Below are 20,509 nucleotides of genomic sequence, written 5' to 3'. Positions count from 1 at the left end.
CTTAACCTTCACTTAGCTTGAAGTTTCCTGCGTCTGTTCTGAGACCTGAGCAAAGCTTTTTTTCTGAAAGCTTCATGTATTAGAAAATACTTCTTTCTGCCAGTCCCACTCTTCTGCTATCTGTAGAGAATCATACATGCAGTTCCAATAATTTCAGTGTCAAGGACTGCTGTGTAAAAACACAAACTGAATCTAAGGAGAATTAATTGCCACACTTAAAGAGAGAAAATAATTATGTGTAATTCCAGAGAAAAACATGCTAGAAAAAGAGAACAGAAATGCAGAGACTCTCTCAAGAGAAAAAATATATTTAAAATGCAGGCCTAATGTAAGCTAGTTCTGACAAAGGATTCCCAAAGGAAAAAGGAGACAGGATCAGCTTCCTTTTTTCTTCCCTTTAAGATCGGAAAAGCACTGAGAAACTCAAATTAACAAAAGTAAGCTTTCATATTGAAAACGGAACATCATGGAAAAAGAACACAATTTTGTGTTTTGTATAAAACTTTAATTATGTACCTTTGTCAATTAAAAGTGAAATCAGATACCAGTTTTTATTTGTTAAAAATTCCATGGGAATATTGTCACTTTTAACTACAAAGGATTTTGAGGTAAGTAATACACTGAAGTCGGTAGATGGAGGAGATAAATTTCACTGTTGCTTTCTCATACACCTCTGAAAAAAATCAGAACAGTTAACCATGAAGATGTAGGGTTTTCCTGTCTGAAAGCTGGAGCAATGTGTTAGTCTCTACATTTGTATGTCTGTCTGGGTGGGATGGACAGACAGCCAAAAAAATGAAGGACCCTCAGTCAGAAAATGCACTTCCCTCTCTGACCAGATCTTAGTGTGTAGTTCTGCAAATGCCAGCCTCTGTCTCAGTTTACTCAATGACAGTATATGAACTGCAGGGAAGCCATTGCAGATATAAAAAGAGACTCAAGGTGTCTTTATGCTGTAGAAGGATGTGAGGCCAAGCTGCCTTGAAGTGATGGTTTCTGGTGTTGAGAACTGAGGACCTGTGACAGCCTGGACTTGTGTATCCCTTGGACGTGTGCACAAGAGGTCAGGCAGAGGTGCAGAGCCTGCTCTGATGCTTGTGGTGCTGAGCCAACTTGGATTTTCCCTTCTTGCTTTGTTTCAGTAAAACTGCTTTCACTCATGCTCTACTTGTGCATCCCCATGTCTAGTGTCAGTATGGACATGTTGTCAGAGCAAATTCTAGGAACATGCAGATGGCAATGCTCACTGATCCTTCACAAACCTGGATGTTATTGTCCTCTTAGAGCTGAATTTGAACGGGTCAGGAGTTTTCTGGGTGAATAGGGAATTGTACTTTGAGATGCTGCTGCTACCACATTGTTTACTTTAGATGCAGATATGTGTCCTTGTAGGCGACTTTTGATAGGTATCCTTTGATAACCCAATTGATATCTCACTATCACTGAACTTTTTTATAGTAAAGCTAATGAAGACATACAGAACCATTTGTAGTTGTCTAGAAGGCCCCACACTATCCCAGTGGAGAGTGACAGTGCCAGCTATTCATATCCCAGGACTGCAATAATTTAATCAACTTCTCCATGCAGCCCTCTCCCCAGGGGAAAGCATAAACATGCCACATAATAGAAAATAACCTAGCATGAACTTCTCCTATGAAATTCTTTAACCTGCCTGCTAACTTATCTTTGTTCTCTGTACAGATTTCCTATTGATTAAATCAGGTTCGTATTTTCACAAGTTTTTGGTGAGAAATTCCATTGTCCTGTTCCCACTTTATTTTAAAATTACACAAAGCATTTAAATGAGGACAGCAGTTAACAAATCTTTTCCTCTGATGCTGTGGAACATTTTTGTCACAAGACTAAAGAACATCTCTTCAAAGGCTTATTTCCAAGCATGAAATAGGAATTTCTGCCCCAGGAAATTATGGATCATCGGAATTCTTTCCCAGTTATAAATTGCTCTTTTCAGCTTTGCTCTCCTGTAATGCAATCACCCCTAGAGCACCTAAATATGGAGAGATTAATTAAATCCAATATTTAAACAAAAAAAAAATCCCTGTAGTTTACTGACAACAAAAGTTAATTGTTAGGCAGAATTTAGAGGTTGCCCTGTGAGAGAGAATTAGAGAAAATAGGAAGAACGTGTGGCAGATATTAGTCAAAGACCTTAACCTCTGTTTATATGCACTCAAATACTTGTGGTGCTGGTTATGGGGAGGTCTGTGTAGAGCTCATACCCAGGGAGGCACTTCTGGAGCTGGCTTTCCTGGGGAAGATGGCGGATGCATAGTTTTGAAGGCAGAGGCTGCCCTCAGGATGTCTAATCCAGGATTTTGGAGGAGTTTCAGTGGATTTGTAGAAGTAGTGGTGGGTGATGTGGAAAGAATTGTTTGAGAGACTGATTCATCCTCTCATCAGAGAGATTTATCTAGTGGACAGCCTAATGTGCTGTGTTCCACAGAATTTATTATAGATTACATAGATATACCTATAAAATCCAGGGCTTTCTGTTCCAGATTGCTTTTCTCTATTTATTAAAGAGTATCAGTCTAAGCTTTAGTGATTCAGCCTTCTTTTAAAACTTTTAATATTGAAATAGTATGTTTGTTTTTTTTAAATTCACCAAATTCAAAATACTGCCAGCTGTCTAGAAATCTGTTTGTCTGAACAGTTTATTTTGTACTTCTGTCTGGGTCAATTTTTTTTCCTCTTTTTTTCTTTTACTCCTCCTAGTTGTATCATGTTTTTAATTAGTCACTTAAAAAATCATAATATTATTCAATGTGATCATTTAGTCATAAAAAAATTGTTTCAAATTTTAGTAGCCTATGGAAAAATGTTCTTGTTTAGTCATAGATATAAAGTATTAAGAAGGATGAGTAATTCCTCAACTTTTCCAATTTTCACTTTTTAAACCTGTTTTTGTAAAATTGTTACTGTGATGTTTTTAACATTGGGAACAGTTCTATGACTCTCACTTAGAGGAGGTTTTTGAATTATGTAGTACTTCTTTCATAAGCATAAAATAAATTCCAGTGGTGTGTTTTTTTTATTTTTTAGTTTATTCAGCTGTATTATTTAAAGAAAGAAAAAAGCCTTTATATACTTTTGATGAATCAGCAAAAGCATGTTGTGGTATTTCCTTGTCCCGGATTCTCCTCAGGTTTCGTTTATTTCAATATTTCTTTAAGTGAAGAAAATACTGAGAAATTTGAATATTGTTCTTCTGACTTGGTAGATAATTAATGTAACAACCTGGAAATAGCAAGCCTAACAGTTGCAAAATTTAACATCAATCAGAAATTGCTTTAAATGAATTCATATGATGAAGTTAAGGTACATGGAGAGTGTCCTGGTTTTGGCTAGGATAGGGTTAGTTTTAAACTTAGTAGCTGGTGCAGAGCTGTGTTTTGGATTTATTATGAGAATGATGCTGATAACAGAGTGTTTAGTTGTTGCTAAGTAGTGCTTACCCCAAGTCAAGGACTTTTCAGTTTCCCATGCTCTGCCAGTGAGGAGCTGCACAAGGAGCAGGGAGGGAGCATAGCCAGGGCAGCTGGCCAGAGGGATATTCCATATCCTGGAATGTCATGCTGAGGGTAGAAACTGGGAGGAATTGGCTGATTGCTGCTCAGGTGAGCAGTTGTACTGAGCATCACTTGTGTCTCTCAGGTTTTATTCCAAACTCTCCTATTGATATCTCCCTTTTTTTAACATTATTTTTCTTAATAACTTTGCTTCAAGTATTAAACTGCTCTTAAATGAGTCCTAACTGTACTCAGGGATGTTGCCATCTTACATTCTGATTGGTTTTTGTCAGTGCTCCATTTTTGTTGCTAATAATTTTTCCCTGTCACAAACTGTAGTATTGGTGAAATGTTTTCACAGAGATCCAAGCATTCTGCTTAGCATGCCACAATAGGGTTTGTGCTGCATGTCTTCTTAGTGTTTACTGATATATTCCATATAAATAATTCAAGAAAGAGAATTTGAGTAATTGCTTCTCTGAGGAATACGGTCCATATCTTTTGTATTAAAATTTAAATGGATGCCTTTACATGTCCCAGACTAGTACACCTGGGAATAAAGTAGTCAGTAGAACAAATGCTTTTGAGTTGTGCTGGTCACTTCTTTAAAGGAAGACATTTTCAGCTTGGTACAGAAACTATCACTGATTTCAGTGTGTCACTGTTTGTAGTTTATATTTCAGAATTGTATTAATTTACATCAGTAAACATCTCCTACTAAATTGAAGAAAAAAAAGTGTACCACTGAAAAGACTCTATACTAAATTCAGTGCAAAACAAGGGATGTTTTTATGTAAAATAAGCAATATATGTAGGAAAAAACTGTTGTGTTTTGTTATGTAGCTTCATTTTTTTCATTCATGCCATGAATCCGGCAGCAATTATAAGTAATTACATTATTTCTGTATTTGAAAGTAAAGAAACCATAATGGTGATTAGCAGATATTTTGGTAGAATTTCTTGCCCATCAGGCTCTTCATACTGAACTTTAAACCATGCAAATTTGGAATATTTCTGACAGTAGAGACATTGTTCTCTACAAAATGTAAAATCAATTTACGGAACACTTACATATGTCTTGTATACCTGTACAGAATGCCTACATTTCCAGGCAAGAAATTAATCACTGTTAACATGTTTTGGGTTTTTTGGAAGAACAGAGAAAATTTTCGGGCAGACACGTAAATGTGTGTTACCTGACATGTAAACTTCTCCTCTGGAAACCCCATTATGTCACCCACACTGAAAATCACAGGATCTAACTAACCATGGTGAAAATGTAGGACCCCCACTAAACGAAATACCAAGCACATTCTGTACAGAAGAGTTCTTGATAGGTATAATTGCTGCAGCCTCCATAGCAATTAGGGTATAAAATATTCTATGTTATTTATTCGTATGGTTCAGGCAAAAATCATGAATCAGTTCTGTTATGGAAAGTTGGAGTTTCTGTGGAAGGAAACTTGCTATAGCTTTACCCTGTGCCCCTTCACAGAGTAACTGGCAGCTGTTGGACTGGTGTGTGGGGTGGACATTGTGGAAGGGCAGGGGGAAAGCAGAGAACAGAACATGGCTGAGTAAGTCCAAGAGCCCGTTTCTAGGCCGTTCTTAGTGTTCCTGTTATGGTAAACAGAAATAAGTCCCTTAAGGCATGCATTAAGATGAGTGTTGTGCTTTCACACACGGCAGTGAGGTTGGACCTCAGAGGAAGCTCTCCTGCCTTCCAGGGAGTTGTGTCGGGTTGGTTGAGAACCATGGACGTGTCTCCATGGCTGAAGTTAGAAGATGAAATTGGTGTTGTTGATCAGTTTTGTGGGACTGATATAATTTATTTTGCCCTGAATGCTCTCTGAAAATTCATCTTTCCTTACAGGGAGGACTGGATGAGGTGGAATGAGATTGAGTCGTGAGGTTGGCATATGGGGAATTTGCCTCTGTGGTTTTTTCCCTCCATCAAATATTAATTTTTCTTTTGTCAGCCAGGCTTCTGAAGAGCAGCTGAGGATTTCGGTGGCATGGGGAATTCCTGGAAATCTAAGTTGGTTAGCAATGTTGGCTGAATGCTAAGTAATTTGATTTGTATAGTTTTTAACGAAGCTTTGCTTCCTAGTTTGGATATGTGGCCTGGTAGGAATCCTGACAGAACACTTAATAAACTCTCAAATCCATAAAGGAAAACATGTTATAAAAAGGAGAGTGAAGTTCTAAGACTTATTATAGTCAGTGGCTAGAGGAGGAAGATTTTTTTCCTAATTCTTTTTGTGATTAAATGAATGGTTTGTTAATGTCATGTTTCTAGTTTCTCTTATTTGTAAGGCCTGCTTTGTGTCTGGCTGAGAGGGCTGTGAATCTTGCCTAAGTGTATATTAACAAAATGTATGCACAAATCTGAGTTGCCCAGAATAGGCTGAATTCTTAGAGGATTGCTGGAAAGTTCCTACCTGACATTGTATGTATTTTAACTGTATCCTGTATTGTATTCTTCAAAGAATTTTATCTCTGCATGAACAGGTCAGATCACTGTGTGTGATCTGTTTAGAGCTGCTGATCTTTATTTTGCCTACCAGAATAAACATTTTATTTTTGTTGTAGTTCAATATTCTTCTTTTCCTATGTGATAGTGTTATTGTTGATGCTACTTTCCTCTTCATACACTTATCTATAGGTTTCTCACTGCATAACCTTCCTGAAGTACTTAAAGAGCACTAAAATAATGTGTAAGGAAGTGAATTTATGTTAAGCACTTGTGAAAAAGATAGTACAGAACAGCTAATACTTTTTTTTACAGAAATTTGGATATTTGAATAGTATATAAGTGATCTTCAGTGTATGCCTTAACAAATAACAGAAATATACATTGATGACCTTTGTCATCAACATCTGTATGCTGTTTGTTTTCTTATAACCATGATATTATCTACATAAAATGGGAAAATGTCACTGTAAAGGTGTAACTGTGAAAAACTATGTGGTGCAGGATCTTTCCTTGTTTGGGACTCTGCAGCAGAACCTAACAGAAACTGAAGAAAGGAACTATCTTGAAGGTTATTTTTCCTTTTTGTGAAATCTTCCCCAGTATATGTCTATGTATTTCTGCATCACATATTCTGAGGTGGAGTCAGGACCTGGCTGCAGTCCAAAGACCAGTGAGCCACCCTCAGAGGACTGCCTAACTCTCCTTTCCTGTTCCCAAATTACACTGGTATTAATTACATTAATTAGATCCAGTCTGTCCCCCACAGGCTTCCCTTTCGAAGGACAGAACTTGCATTTGAGAGTTGTCTAGAATAAAAATGTAACCCTAAATTCTGTTGTATGTTCCATGATAGCTGCTGTCTTAGGTATAAACTACATCTTCTTTCCTGTGAGCTGCCATGTGCATACTACATCTCATTCCATTGCTGCCGTCTCATTCAGGACATGTACATTTTGTTACAACTCTGGTTCTAGGCTTTAGAGCCTGGGCGTCTGTTGTGGGGAAAGTATATCAGATTTGGTAATTTAGATCTGTTTTCTCTGCTGATGAACTGTGCAGGCAACAAACTTTGTAGACAGTGGTCAACTAAACGTATTCCTTATGGATGGATTCGTAAGACCAGAGTGTACAGTAACATTACCTTGCTAGCTGTAGTAATTCTAGAGGAAAGCTGTTTATCACAAATATACATATTCAGTAATCATGATCATCTGTAACTTCACAGTATTCAGCAATGTTAGCTTTTGTAGGTAATAACGCTAATGTACTTAAGGATGATGTCAATAGTAAAACTGGATGAAATTGTGGTAGAAAATTTTGGTTAAATCAGTTATGAAAATACAATTTAAAAAATCAGTAAAATCTCATCAGTTGCCAAGCTTATAAAATATATATGCCTACTTGAACATACAAAACTGTCTTCAACACAATTTAGTCAACTGCCAGAAATGAAACATCTCTAATTTGATTAAAATGACTCAATTGACCATAGTTGTTTTTTCTGGAGATTAATAAAAGTATTGAAGTTCAGGGGAAAGAATGGTATAAATAGCACATTTAGCTTTTGTAGTTTCTGACCTTTTTCAGGCACTGACATTGATTTAGAGATTTGAGGGCTGATGTGCCTTGTACTTGACCAGTTTTATTCATATTAATGTTTCCTTTTTCATCCCAATCTCCACGCTTCTGTAAATTTTTGTTATTTTTTCAATTATATTATACATTCAATCAGATTCTAGATCTTCCAAATCATCATATTATTCATGATTATTCATCATCATTTTATTTTTTTAACAGCGGAGATGAAGACCAGAGGAATCTCTTCTGTACAAATTTTTTAAAGGCAAGACAGCTGTTATTGTACTTAGACACTTGGTCATGGTATAGTCCATGCATTCAAATTATTCACAAGGAAGGGTCTGAGAGCAGTGAAAGCTCTGGGACTGATTTGTCTTCCTTAGTGTCTGCATGAATTTCTTTGTCCAATGATGAGACTCATATTTATATAACAGAAGAAGAAAAAAAAAAAAGTGTTGTCTGATTAGGATAATGTGGGCTTTTTTTTAACCCATGCTTCTGTTCCTCGTAATTTTGTTGTTTTTCCTTTCTTTTCTCTCATGACTTTTTTTCTGTTCTTAGCTACCAACATCTCCCTCCTTAGCACTTATTCCATTGCTGTGTTCGTCTCTTTTGGTCTGAATTTTTTGTAATTTAACCCTTATAAATGATACATTGCTAGACATAGGAAGAGATTCCACTTGCAGTCTAAATTTAGCTTTCTAGTCTAAACTGGTCCTCTAGGCAACCTCTGTAATCAATAAACACCACAGAAGGCAACTCATCACATTTTAAGCTTATGTTGAAACTGGAAGGATTAATTGCTGCCTGGGCCACCTGTCTCTTTGTGATGATTAAAGGGAGCGCCTGAGATGACAATCTCAAATGAAGTACCTGGCTCTCAGATGGCTAAAATTAGAGGAAAAACTGCCTACCTGATAATGCATTGCTGGCAGAGGGCAGAGGGTCTGTCCTACAGAGGTAGAAACTGCATAAAATTTGGATGAGAAGGCACCCACAATTTGATTTTTTTTTTCCCCTGAACTGATTTGTGATGGTACCAACAGTTATATTTGATTTTCACTCGTGATCAGCAATGCTGTGATGTTCTAGAAATCAAACCCCTACTATTTTGTTAGAATAGTTCATATTTGTATAGCTCTTATGTGAACTTCTCTGCAAACTGTAGAATCTATTTTATTTTGGCATGGACAGTTAGAAGCTTTGTAGCATTTCTGATGAGGCCATGCAGTGCTGAATAACAACATAAATGGGTAAAAATCCAGTTACAGCAATTCAATTTTAAAATCATAAGGAACTAAGTTTTTTGATAAGATAATATCTGCTATTTCAGTGGTTGTTACTAAATTGGGAACATCTCCATAAAGTGTGTCAGGATACATTTGATCATAAACAGTTGATAATTTTTAATGAATTCTGAACATAAGTACTTGGAATTAAAAAAAAATTAGTTTGGAAATACATATAAAACTATTTGCAGACAAATACGGTATGGAAATATTTTGAGCAGAACCGCATAGGAGAAAATATTTATTAGTTACAAGTATTCCCACAGGAAAACTGGTATATCTTGGTATTTAGTATTTTTTATCTTATTCTGTTATATTTGGTATTTATGCTGTATTTAATATTTGCTCTTTTAACAGTGCTGTAACTCGCCACTGAACCAGCACATTTGGAACAGTTCATAGCATCAAAAACTTCATCCACATCGACTGATGCCATCTTGGCACTCTCCAGACACTGTGAGCTGAGGTTAAACATCTTTATGGAGTTTATAACACCTGGGTCCAAAGAAATATTCTTCTGATACACAAGGAGTTCCCTTCCTGCCAGTATGACGAGCCAGGAGAAGTGGGTTAACCTTAGCCCTGGAGAGTTCTCTCAACTTCAGAAATATGCAGAATGTAAGTAATTCTAAAAATATTTCATTTTATGGCTGAATAAAAACTAATAGTATTTTGAATGTGGAATATAAAATTTTTGTGTTATTGATACTATTCACAGCTTAGAAAGAACACACCCAGGTTTTACATTGATGATTCATTACTTTCAGAGACCATTGTGAAGAAAACTCTCTATTTCTCCCTTTTTATATGAATAATCTTGTTTGTTTGAAATTACATCACCAAATAAATAGTAAACATAATAGAGCAGTTATTTTTTTAACTCCTGAAAACATTTAGTGCTTCCTGGGAAAATATTTTCAAGTTATTTTTCTTTAATTTTTTCCAGTATCTGAATTTACAGATTTCTAATAGACATAGAAAGTTTTGTGGGTTTTTTTTTCTATGCATTCTTACAACTTAGGCCTCAGTGCAACGTTTGTCAAAATGTTTGCCTTCCTTGTGGGGGAAAAAAGCATTTAAGATATTTCTTTACTTTTGGCTTCCCTTTGCTTCTCCAACACTTCTTGCACGCACAATAGTTCAGAGCCATTGTTTTAGTAGAGCTGTTGGTGTCAGGGAAATTGTTTGAAGATGTTTGTGTTCAGGTTTCTGTCTACATTAAAGAAAAATGTGTTGTCTTTTAAGCTTCCTCTGCTGCTCTGTAATGAAGAGATGCTAGTTTTTGTGAAATGTGATACATTTTTTTGTAAATAGCTCAATTTCTGAGGCAGTTAGGAGAAAAATATTAATAATATATAATTTTTGTGTATAATGCTAAAGGAATAAACCCTGGGTATGGACTTTAATTTGAATTTCTGGGCTATCCAGTTTAATTTAACTAAAGGACTAAATAACAATATCTTTAGGTGCGTGATCTAAGACTTTAAAATGCAATTTAAAAAAAAATCGTACCAATATTTTTGAATTTGATATATTTTTATGTAACAAGGTAAGATAAAAAAGGTTGTGACAACAGATATCTTTATTTATTACTAAATAATCATTAAATTTTATGGAATTTTGTAAAGCTTGACTATATAATTGCTTTGCTATTTCATTGTCTTTATTGAACTTGGAAAGGCAATGAACTGAAAATCACCAAATTTCATTTAGTGACTTGGCAGAGTTTGATTCAGTTAAAAAAAATAGTATTAATAAAAACCCTAACCAACAAAAATCCTCAGTTAAAAAAAATGCATTGCTCATTTTTCTCCAGCGTGGAACTTTGGAAGTACCAGTGGCCCTCCTATGGGACAGAGGGCTGGTCTGGGTGTCAGAAGGTGACACTGTGGGGACGTTTGACTTTGTGGCCAACAAGTGGTGGTGATGAGCTCCCAGCTGTGCCTTGTGCTAAGGACTGGGTTTCACTGCAGGACTTAGGAATAAGCAGGGAATTCATAGAGAGGTCATTTGTTTTGCATTTACCCTCTGATGTGCAGGTTTGTCATTTGCTCTGCCTTGGTGATTGGTGTAGAGATTTTACTTAATCTTACCTAAATTGCAATATTACTTAAACTGTTTAAGTTTTTAAATTACTTGAATTTAAAAAATACAGTATTTGTATATTCTATTCTAGTTTGCATCAAGCTGTAGTACTAGAGTATTAGAACAGAGTATAGCCTACCAAAAACCCATCTGCCTTGGAATGTACTCTTAGAGGGTGATAGTCGCTTCTGCCTAATAAGATCACTGGAAATCCGTATTACTTTTATACAGCTGTGGTGGGTTGATTGTGGCAGGATGCCAGTTGCTCCCCAAACAGTTCTTTCCCCTGGGTACAGTTCTTTGTTATTTCAGAACAGATGTGGTTAGCTGGTGAATGGGATCAGGGCATGTGCTGAGCTGCCTTGTGCTAGAATCTGTAGGAAGTTCTTAAGTACAGGGGGATTTCTATTTCTGCTTTTCTTTGGAGCCTAAGTAAATTTGGTTAAGAAAGTTTGCTCATCCATTTTAGGCGCTTCATCTGTCCATTCGTGCAGAAAGTATTCTCTTTAAAATGCATTTGCTGGTGTTTTGCCTATTTGACTTTTTGATTCGGAGAAAACTCTTTGCACAATTCCATATTTCAGCTGGATCTCCTCAGCCTAAGCTGGCTACAGAGTGAGACAATGTTTAACTTGTGACAGCCTCTGCTGAGGGCACAGACCACCTCACAAGTCTGCAACCCCTGGTTTGGATCCAGTGTAAGAAGGGTGACACTGTTCTGCTGCACAGCAGGGCACACTTGGAGGAGTGACGGATTTGGATTTGAGTCTTCTGAGGTGGAAGCCCAGTCTGGAACTATGTCCTTGGTTTTTCCCCTATCTGGAAAGCAAGCCTGTCTTACATCTACTTGTTTTATGAAGAAAACTTCCTGCCAAACTTTCCTATAATTAGTCGCACCTGTAAAATAATTAGTTGCACCTGTAAATGTTACAGTTTCCAAGAAGAACGGAGGAATGGGTCTGCACAGGTTTTAAGAGACATTAGGTGACTCTTCTTATCTTTAAGAAGAAATGGAGCTCAGGTGGCACCTAGATGAGCTGCTTCTCTTGGCATCAATTGACTTCAGTCATGCAAAGAAAATTTCAAACTATATTTAGATACAGACTGCACAGATAATAAGTACATCCAGAGTTGAGTCATATGTGCATATATACCTCGTGTAACTGTGGTCATTATAGACCCAGCTGTCTTGGACTTGGAGCATAAATTCCCTTTTTAGTCACCAAAGTAGGTGTGTGGATCTTTCACTGTATTAAGCCCTTTAAACTACTCCTGTGGATTCTAGTGCTCTTCACTTTCTGACTGAAAGACACTTTGCTCTAGTTCAGTGTAGTTCTTCTTTTTATTAATCTTCTGTGAGCTTGATGATATTCTGTCTACTCTGACAAGTACTATTAAGCAAGGTCTGCTCCTAGCTCTGTGTGCAGCTACTGACCTTGTAATCACTTTGAGAAGTTCCTACCATGTTTTGTCTGCCTGTTTTCTTAATCACATAGTTATACTCAGTGCTTTATCCAACTGTACTGTTTGGTGAACCCAAACTCTGAATGCAAAATTTCTTTCTTGAATATGTAATAGCTTTTCTCAATTTCCATAAATATAACTGAACAGCAAAGGAGAATGAGTTCTCCATCATTTGTTCCTAATCAAAAATATTTCCATCTAAGCAGCACTCAGAACTTCATAGTAAGTGAATATCTTCCTTTGAATTAATCCAAGGAGTATCTGTAATTTTTTCTTACTAAATTATTTTTGAGCTCAGTCAAAGGTATTTTATGCTTTCAATGTAGGACCCTTCTTAGTCTGCCTGCATAATAATTTGGGGCTTCAGCGAATTTTTGGAATTCATTGAAATTTAAACATTACTTAACAACAACAAAAAAATATTTCTGAAGTCTAAGGAGTATATTACCTAATACTTGGCACTTTGCAGTTAATATGCATATATGTGATTTTGGAAGAATAATTATTTCCAAAGACAGTTCCTCTAGGTCCTTCTTCCCAGTCAAATTAAAAATCTCCTCTCCTCTTGTTCTGAAGATAGAACAGTAAAACATATTTTGCATTACATCTTTGCCTGGTTTTAAATTGCCTCTGAAGAATAGGTGAAAAGAAAAAAAAAAAACGCAAAAAACAGGGATAACTGCTGTGGTTATTATATAATTGTGATAGTAATGACAACAACAATAATGTAGCCCACATTAAATCCTGAAGATTTTAGGGAAATAAATGCATTTGAGAGAAGAATTTTTTTTCTCCTGTAGATTTCATAATCAATGCTGTCTGTGAGAAGGGAAGGTGAAAAGATACAAGGAGTTTTTCTGCATAACACTGTTATTGCATAGAGTAAGGTAGGTACAAGATGTTTCAGGCAGAAATAGTTTCTTCTAAACTATATGGTACCAGATAGATATGTGTTTGTAAGTTGTATGGGGAGCAGCTGAGGGAGCTGGGGTAGTTTAGCCTGGAGGAAAGGAGGCCCAGAGGTGACTTTATCAATCCCTTTAGCTTCTTGAAAGGAGATTGTAGTCAGGTGAGGGTTGTCCTTTTCTCCCAGGCAATCAGCAATAGAACTAAAGCTGTCATTCAATAGGACAAAAGCTTAAAAGTCTCAAGCTGCACTAGGGAGGTTCAGGTTGGTCATTAGGTTTTCCTCCAGGGAAGGATTGTTAAACACTGGAACAGACTGCCCAGGGCAGTGGTGGAATAACAAGTACATCCCAGGTTGAGTCATATGTGCATCTATAACTGGGAGTGTTCAAGGAATGAATGGATGTGCCATGGTCTGGTTGACATGGTGGTGATGAGTCAAAGATGGGACTTGATGATCTTGAGATCTTTTTCAACCAAAATGATTCTGTGATTCACTGATAGGTGCCATTCTGTACTACTCCAAACAGGAACCTGAATTGTAAGGGCATTAGAGAGAAGCAATATAAATAGCTTCATTGTGATTATTATCTGTATGGTAAATTGGATTAGTTTGGACAAGGTTTTATTTTAATTCTTTTTATTAAATGAATTTTGTATCTCCTTTTTATTAAACAAAGTTTTATGGCTGTTGTAGTCCAAATTATATATTAAAAGGAGTTTAGAGGATCCTGCTCCAAAAGCAAGTGTGGAAATATTGAATGGATTTGAAACAGTTAAAACAGGACTATTTCATGAGTCAGCTAAGCATTAAAAAAGGAAAAAAAAAAGGAAGTTCCTGCCTCAGTAGGTGGAGAAAAAGACCTCTGAGCTCTGGCAGCGATTGCACTCTGGGGAAATAGCTTGGTTTTGTGTTGTGCTTTTGAGTTTGTCAACAAAACGTGCCCTGAGGAAAAGCCTGAAGAAAAAACTTTTTTGCAAAACTTTTGGCAGCGATTTTTTCCCAGGCTGGTGGAGTCTTGAGCAGACTGTCACAGACTGAAGATAGAAATAGATGTTGGAGTGCTACTGAAATGACTGTGAGAACAGAAACAGCATCAGCAGCTGCAGCATCTTTTGATGTAGCATCAATAGCTACTGCAAGAGCTAGACAGTGAAACAATTTTCTAGGGGAACAGGAAGGAGGAATTTGTGAAAAAGATCACTGAAGAAATATTGGAAGGCCAGCAAAAGTTTAGGTTCAAAGTTAAGTTGTCAGAGACTCTTTAGTGGGTTTGGCTCTGTGTTCCTCACAGAGGGAAGGATTATCTTTTACAATGGGTATGAATGATAACATGCAGGGAACTTCATATATGTGGTGGCTGGTTACCTATAGCTATGGGACATTACACAATCCCTCAAAAGATCCCAGGCTGCTAGTGCCACATGGAATTGTCTAATTCTAATGAGGGAATGGACCTCATCAAATACAATTTGACAAACACCCCTATTTTCGACTGTGTGGCAAGTGGAGAGAGAATGTCACTGGTGATTACGGAAAATAGTTTTACCCCAAGTATTGGATTTTAGGATTATAGTGTTTCTGCTGCTGTTAGTAAAATGGAGGTCATCAAGTTCTCAAAAAATTTTGACAGAATCTGTTAGACTGGATGAAAGGTGGAGTCTGCCAGCCCTGCCTGTACAGTATCCCATGCACTTGGGAGAGCTTCATGGAGAAGGATAATGGGTCTAGTGAGAGATCCTGTGTTGGCATGCAAGGGCTGTTGGGGGTAGAATGGCCAGAAAAAGGGACCAGTTGATAATTTGTAAAGTCTGAATTCTTATCCTAAATCTGTGATTGGGATCTAAAAATCTAAGTAGGAGAAAATGGAGTGGAGAAAACTACTCAGTGGTTTGGTGAGACACTTACTTTAGTTCTCCTGAGAGCTGAACTATGCGTATGGATATAACACTGTAAGGTTTTTTTTTTCAGATCTGTGAATTTAAATCCTTTGTACACATTCCTGTGTTGCACCAATTTAGATAAAATGGATTAGGAGTGTTACATATTATTTATTTAGTCTCTAGTTAGATTTACTCTTAAAAAGCCCTGAACTCTGTCCAAAGGAAGGCTGTTACATACAGTCTTCACTAATGAGGATATTAGATCCAATTTTGACTTGTGTTAGACTGAAATCCAGAATACAGAAGGTACAAAGTTATGAATTTCTTTTTAATTTGACCATTTATAGTTGAGACTTGACCTCTGAAGATGATGCCATAGATAAAGTTGTTGTGGGAGATTGAAACCTGGGCACCAATATCAGCTGCAGAAATATTAGGGGATTTCTTTCCTTTCTCTAATGAGGATTTCTGTTTTGAAGAGAATGTAAGATAGGAATGATGAGTTGAGCATTTCTGAAGAAATAAAAAAAGCTGATAAACATGCAATAATACAATATGGTCCAGATCTTTGAGGTGGGCGTTCTAATGAGATAAAATGCTTAGTGTTTCTGCCATGGTAAATGCCTAGTGGTGACTAGCAGTTGTGTTTTTAACCAAACAGAAGCTGATCAATTCTCCAGTTAGCCTGTCAGTGGTAAACAGTATTATACTGACTCTGTTCATGATTGTGAGTAAGGAGGAGTGTTTTTGTATCTGTCAGGTGGAACACTTGTGTATGCAGAGCTTTTTTCTTGTGTTCCACTGCTTCCACTGAAGAAGGGCAGGTATAAACTATTTAGGGAAAGGAGCAATGTAGAAGGGTTCTGAATGCTTTACTTTAGTTAAGGGGACTATGAAATGATTCAGGAGTTTCTTTTATTTTGTGACAAAGATAGATGCACTTAAGTACATTTTTGTCCCTCTCAGGCTGTTATATGTTCTAGTTTGAAACATTCTTTTAGGAAGTACTGGCTTTTGTAGAAACTTTAAATGATACCTAGTATAAGCACAAAGTATCACAATGAGTGACTTGGAGTATCTTATTACAGTATTATGTTCATGTCTTAGCTAATTACAGGGATCCTCTCCTGTCTTTTAAGTGTAAGAAACTTCATATGTCAGCAGCAGGGAGACATGTTTCAAGAGCAGGAAATAGTGAATTTATAATTGTTACTATCAGCTGGCAAAGTTGGGACAAATCTCCTGTTTATAAATCCCCCAGAATCATAGAATTGTAAAGGCTGGAAAAGACTCTCTTCCTCTGCAGAACAGAAGATGCTCTTGGAGTATCTGATTTGTTCAAGAGTTCCAATTAAAGGGATTATAGTCAGCAAAATTCAAAACCAGTGTTGCTTCTTTGTGCTGTTGACTGGAGACTGCTAACAAGAGGTCATATATCATAACAAGAAGAGACTTAATTTAGTAAAAGCAGAGAAGGCAGTAGGCTCTTAGTGTAAACCTGTATTTCAAAGATTTTGAAAAATGATGAAAAATTGGTCCAGAGTTGGATTAGTTCAATGAAGTACCAGCTGTTTTTAGCATCAATTTCCTTCCTAAAGAGCTGCCTCTGGTTCCTGAATAATTGATTGGTAGGGTCAAAATTATGATGGCTCCAAAAATTGTGACTTTCATGTAGGGGTAATGAAAGTATTAGGAAGCAAATGGTCTCAGTTGTGCTAGTGCTGACACGCTTGATTTGTCTATTTTAGGAACGTTAGTGGAAGTATCAAATCTGTATATCTGTTTGGGTCTCATATGGAAGAAATGTTAAAGGAATTGAAGAAGGAAAAAAATTGATTCAGGCTGTTCGATAGTACCAAGTTGCACTGATCGCAGAATCCAGAGAGGAAATTCTGTTAGAAAAGGCTGTCATTATTACAAACATCATTTGTGCATGGAGAGGCACTGGAGATGCTTTCTGGGTGATGCATGGGACACTGTCCCATCATCAGAAGCATTTGGTGGTCTCACTACAAGATGATAATTTACCTGCAACCTTCTTGCACATTGGCTTCATGTGGGACAGTGAGGAAGGGACAGCAGTTGCAACATCTGGAGAAGACTGCAAGGTTTGCTCAGTCTTGCTGAGTAGTGAAACACAGTAGTTCAATACAGATGTTGAATTTGTTGTGCTGGGACTGGACATGGTTAGGCCTTTATTTTCAGGAAAATCACATTATTTTCTAGATTATGCTGCCAAGTTTCCAGTGTTTCTGTTGAGGGCACAGTGGCTGTTTCAGTACCTGAGGAAGATTAAGTTAATCAGAACTCTAGCACTGCCAATAGGTTCAGGGCCTGTGTTAACTCTTAGACATACAGATTATTATTTAATGGTTCTTAAATAATACAATTTTAATAGAAGAAAATTATGAGAAAGTGTTCAGGGTAAAAGTTAATGACTTTGCATTTCCATTTTCAAGGTATCATTGCAAGAAGCAAGTGTAAAGGATTCTAACAAAGTCCAAAACAGAGACCCTTGTTAACAGAATCACAGAATGGATAAATAAGGCTGAACAGGGCCAGGTCCCCATGTCTTGTAAGATGTGTTTTCAGGTTTCTGTGGCTAAGGGTTTCGTGATGTGTGGTGGCTAGTAGCTGGTCTTTAAGTTCTGAAAGGCAAATGGTGTCATCTCAGCTTGCTCCTTATTTCCTTGGTTAAAAATAATGACTTTTTCTGGAATTGAAGCTGCGTAGGTACATGGTGCCAGTCAGTAACACCTGGTGTTGCAGCATGAGCTGTTACTGGTGTTGAATGTATATTGTGTGTATTACAGATCTGACATATGGTCATCAAATTACTGAATGTCTATTTATACACTGTAAAATATGTAAACATTGATTATGCCTTTGTTATATTTCCTGTGTTTCTATGTATCTTCCATATTCCTTTTGCTTTGTTGTTTGGTTGTTTCTATGGACATTTGCATGTAAACAGTAAGAAGCTTTTGTTTCTTACGAGTTTATCTGTTCCTGTTGCTAATTCTTATTATAAAGATTTGGGGGATAATTCAATTGGTTGCTGTGGAAATGAGCCTGATGTCACAAACAGAGAGTTACAGTTCACCAAGCCTTTAAGAAACAAAATGAAGGGAGAATGGCCTAATTGGAGAGCCATGTGACTGTGGCAGAATCTCAGCTCTTATTAAAAGCATGTATTTTTAGTCACTGCGTTTCTATAGAAGAGCTGGAAAGTAATTCAAATGGTGACAATTCATGACTCATCAGACAAACTGAAAAAAACATAGCTCTGAGAGAAAGGATGGTCCCACTTCACCTTCATCAGATTCACACTCAATAAACCAGTAACACATGGTAGGTCCCTTAAGCCCAGGAAAGCCTCATATGCTTGAAGAGAGAAGGGGAAAGCTGCTAGTCCAGCTTATCCACTGAAAAAATATACTTTGCTATTAGCTTTGCCACTTCTGCTGCTCTGCCTCTCCTGGGTTTCTGAAGAAAGGAGAGCCTAAGCTGCCTTCCTTGTTCCTCTTGAGAACAGAGAATAGGTTGGTCTTGATGGCTGAAATCGAGAGTCAGAGGTGTCTGAAGAAGAGGGGACTTGGGGCTGTCAGATAGTGTCAGGAGACTTTCCTCTATCTGCCATTAATTGGGGTGAAGGGCCCTGGATTGCCTTCCTCTCTGTTGTTTTCTACCAGTTACAAGAAACAAAAAATTAAAATGTGCCCATAATTACATATGTTTTCATTGTGTTTTTAGGCACTAAAAATATATTGCTTTTTGTGTGGCTCTGGAACATTTTTAGGGGATGCTATGCAGTGTCACTGCATAGTTTTGTTGGCTGCATTGCAGAATTGAATGGCTTTTTGAGGACGTTACATATTGCTAAATTTGTCTTTAGAACTGTCCAGCTTTTGTGTGGGTCATAATTTTATTAAAACCACTACAGAATATGGACAAAAGAATTTGTGATTAAATTCCAATGTGAAGTGTTTTTGTATTAATTCTGAAAATAGGAATGCTTGGTTTTATTTTAAACATAGAAGTTACAAATAGGTTTTGTAATTGCAGATGATCCTGTCTTGGAACAGGGGTTCTTCTGGATAGTCTAGAGAGATCCTTCCAACCCTAACAATTCTATGATTCTGATATTGAGACACTCAAATTAATGGTACCAGTAATAATAGAGATAAAGAGTTTGTTTTGAAGAATGTATTTCCTAGAATTAAGTTGCCTAGTAAATACATGTTTTCATTCATGAAGGCATACTCAAGAGCTTTAAAATGCTTTGTTAACTGTTGTTTCTTTGTTGTTAGTTCTGGTTTTGTTTGTGTTTTGGGTTTCTTTTTGTTAGTTTTTGTTTTTGTTTAAGTGGAATGCTGTTTCTACTTTTAGTATGTTCTTTATGTTTGAAATTCACTACAGAGATGGAGCAGACTCCCGTATCCTTGCCTGTATCAACATAAACACTTAGGCAATCCTTGTAACTGCTTGGAAAGAATGCATAGGCTGTATATTTGTTAAAAGCCTATAGATAGTACTAGTTGAAATGAATGGAAAGAAACAGTGAAAATTTTAGAGATGTTTATGAGAGGAGGATGGGAAGATGGTTCATGTACTAAGTATATGTTTGAATTCTTTGTTGAATAGTGGCACTTCAGTACTGGACAGGCTTTAAGAGTTTGATAAATTGCTGAAATTATACTAGAGATGATGAAAGCACATTGAAGATGTATGAAGAAATTGAGTAAGTGACAAGAGTTCCTGGGATAAAATAATATAGAAGTCCTGAAAGGGAAAACTTAAAAAATAAAAAAAAGACATGGAAAAAAAAGCAGAACAAAAGGCTTCAAATAAAGTTGGAGTCTACCAAGTTTTGTTAGACCAAAATTTGTGTATCTGTGCCATTTTTATAACCCATAGGTAGTGCTATGAGTGATGTAAGAAAACAGAGAACAGATGTTAGAAATAACTTATTAGGACAAAATCAAATTTGGCTTTTAGAGAAACTGAACAGCAGACAGGAGCCAAAACAGAACTCAGTACCTAAAACTGAATGTTTGGAAAATTTTGATTTACATTTGCTGTTTGATTATGAAAAATAATAATACTACTAAAAAAACATAATCATGAAATTGAGAGAAAGTAGCTGCAGCAGAAGGAAAATAATTCACATCAAACCTTGGTGGCTAGCCAAAGTTTATCTTGTAAAAATGATTTAAATTACTTTATGATAATTATTTTTTACTCTGTAGAGGGCCTCTATAAGTTTTTGAATAAAAATTCTTCATTATTAAAATCTG

At 36.7% G+C, this 20,509-nt stretch overlaps 1 protein-coding gene across 9 annotated transcripts in view; it reads left to right on the top strand.

Moving 5' to 3' along the window:
- The window catches only part of DGKB (diacylglycerol kinase beta), a 389,837-nt gene that overhangs the window by 82,601 nt on the left and 286,727 nt on the right, over positions 1–20,509 (top strand). For all 9 annotated transcript variants that reach the window (XM_074536770.1, XM_026798569.2, XM_005480832.4 and 6 more), the window contains exon 2: positions 9,231–9,491. In XM_074536770.1, coding sequence (XP_074392871.1) covers positions 9,422–9,491 — 70 coding nt within the window. In that variant the 5' untranslated portion in view covers positions 9,231–9,421. The remainder of the gene's footprint in view (positions 1–9,230; positions 9,492–20,509) is intronic.

The sequence above is a fragment of the Zonotrichia albicollis genome, chromosome 1 (genome assembly GCF_047830755.1).
Source record: "Zonotrichia albicollis isolate bZonAlb1 chromosome 1, bZonAlb1.hap1, whole genome shotgun sequence".
Lineage (NCBI taxonomy): Eukaryota > Metazoa > Chordata > Aves > Passeriformes > Passerellidae > Zonotrichia > Zonotrichia albicollis.
The sequence above is the reverse complement of the archived record's forward strand: the minus strand, read 5'-3'. Positions and strand labels throughout refer to the sequence as shown.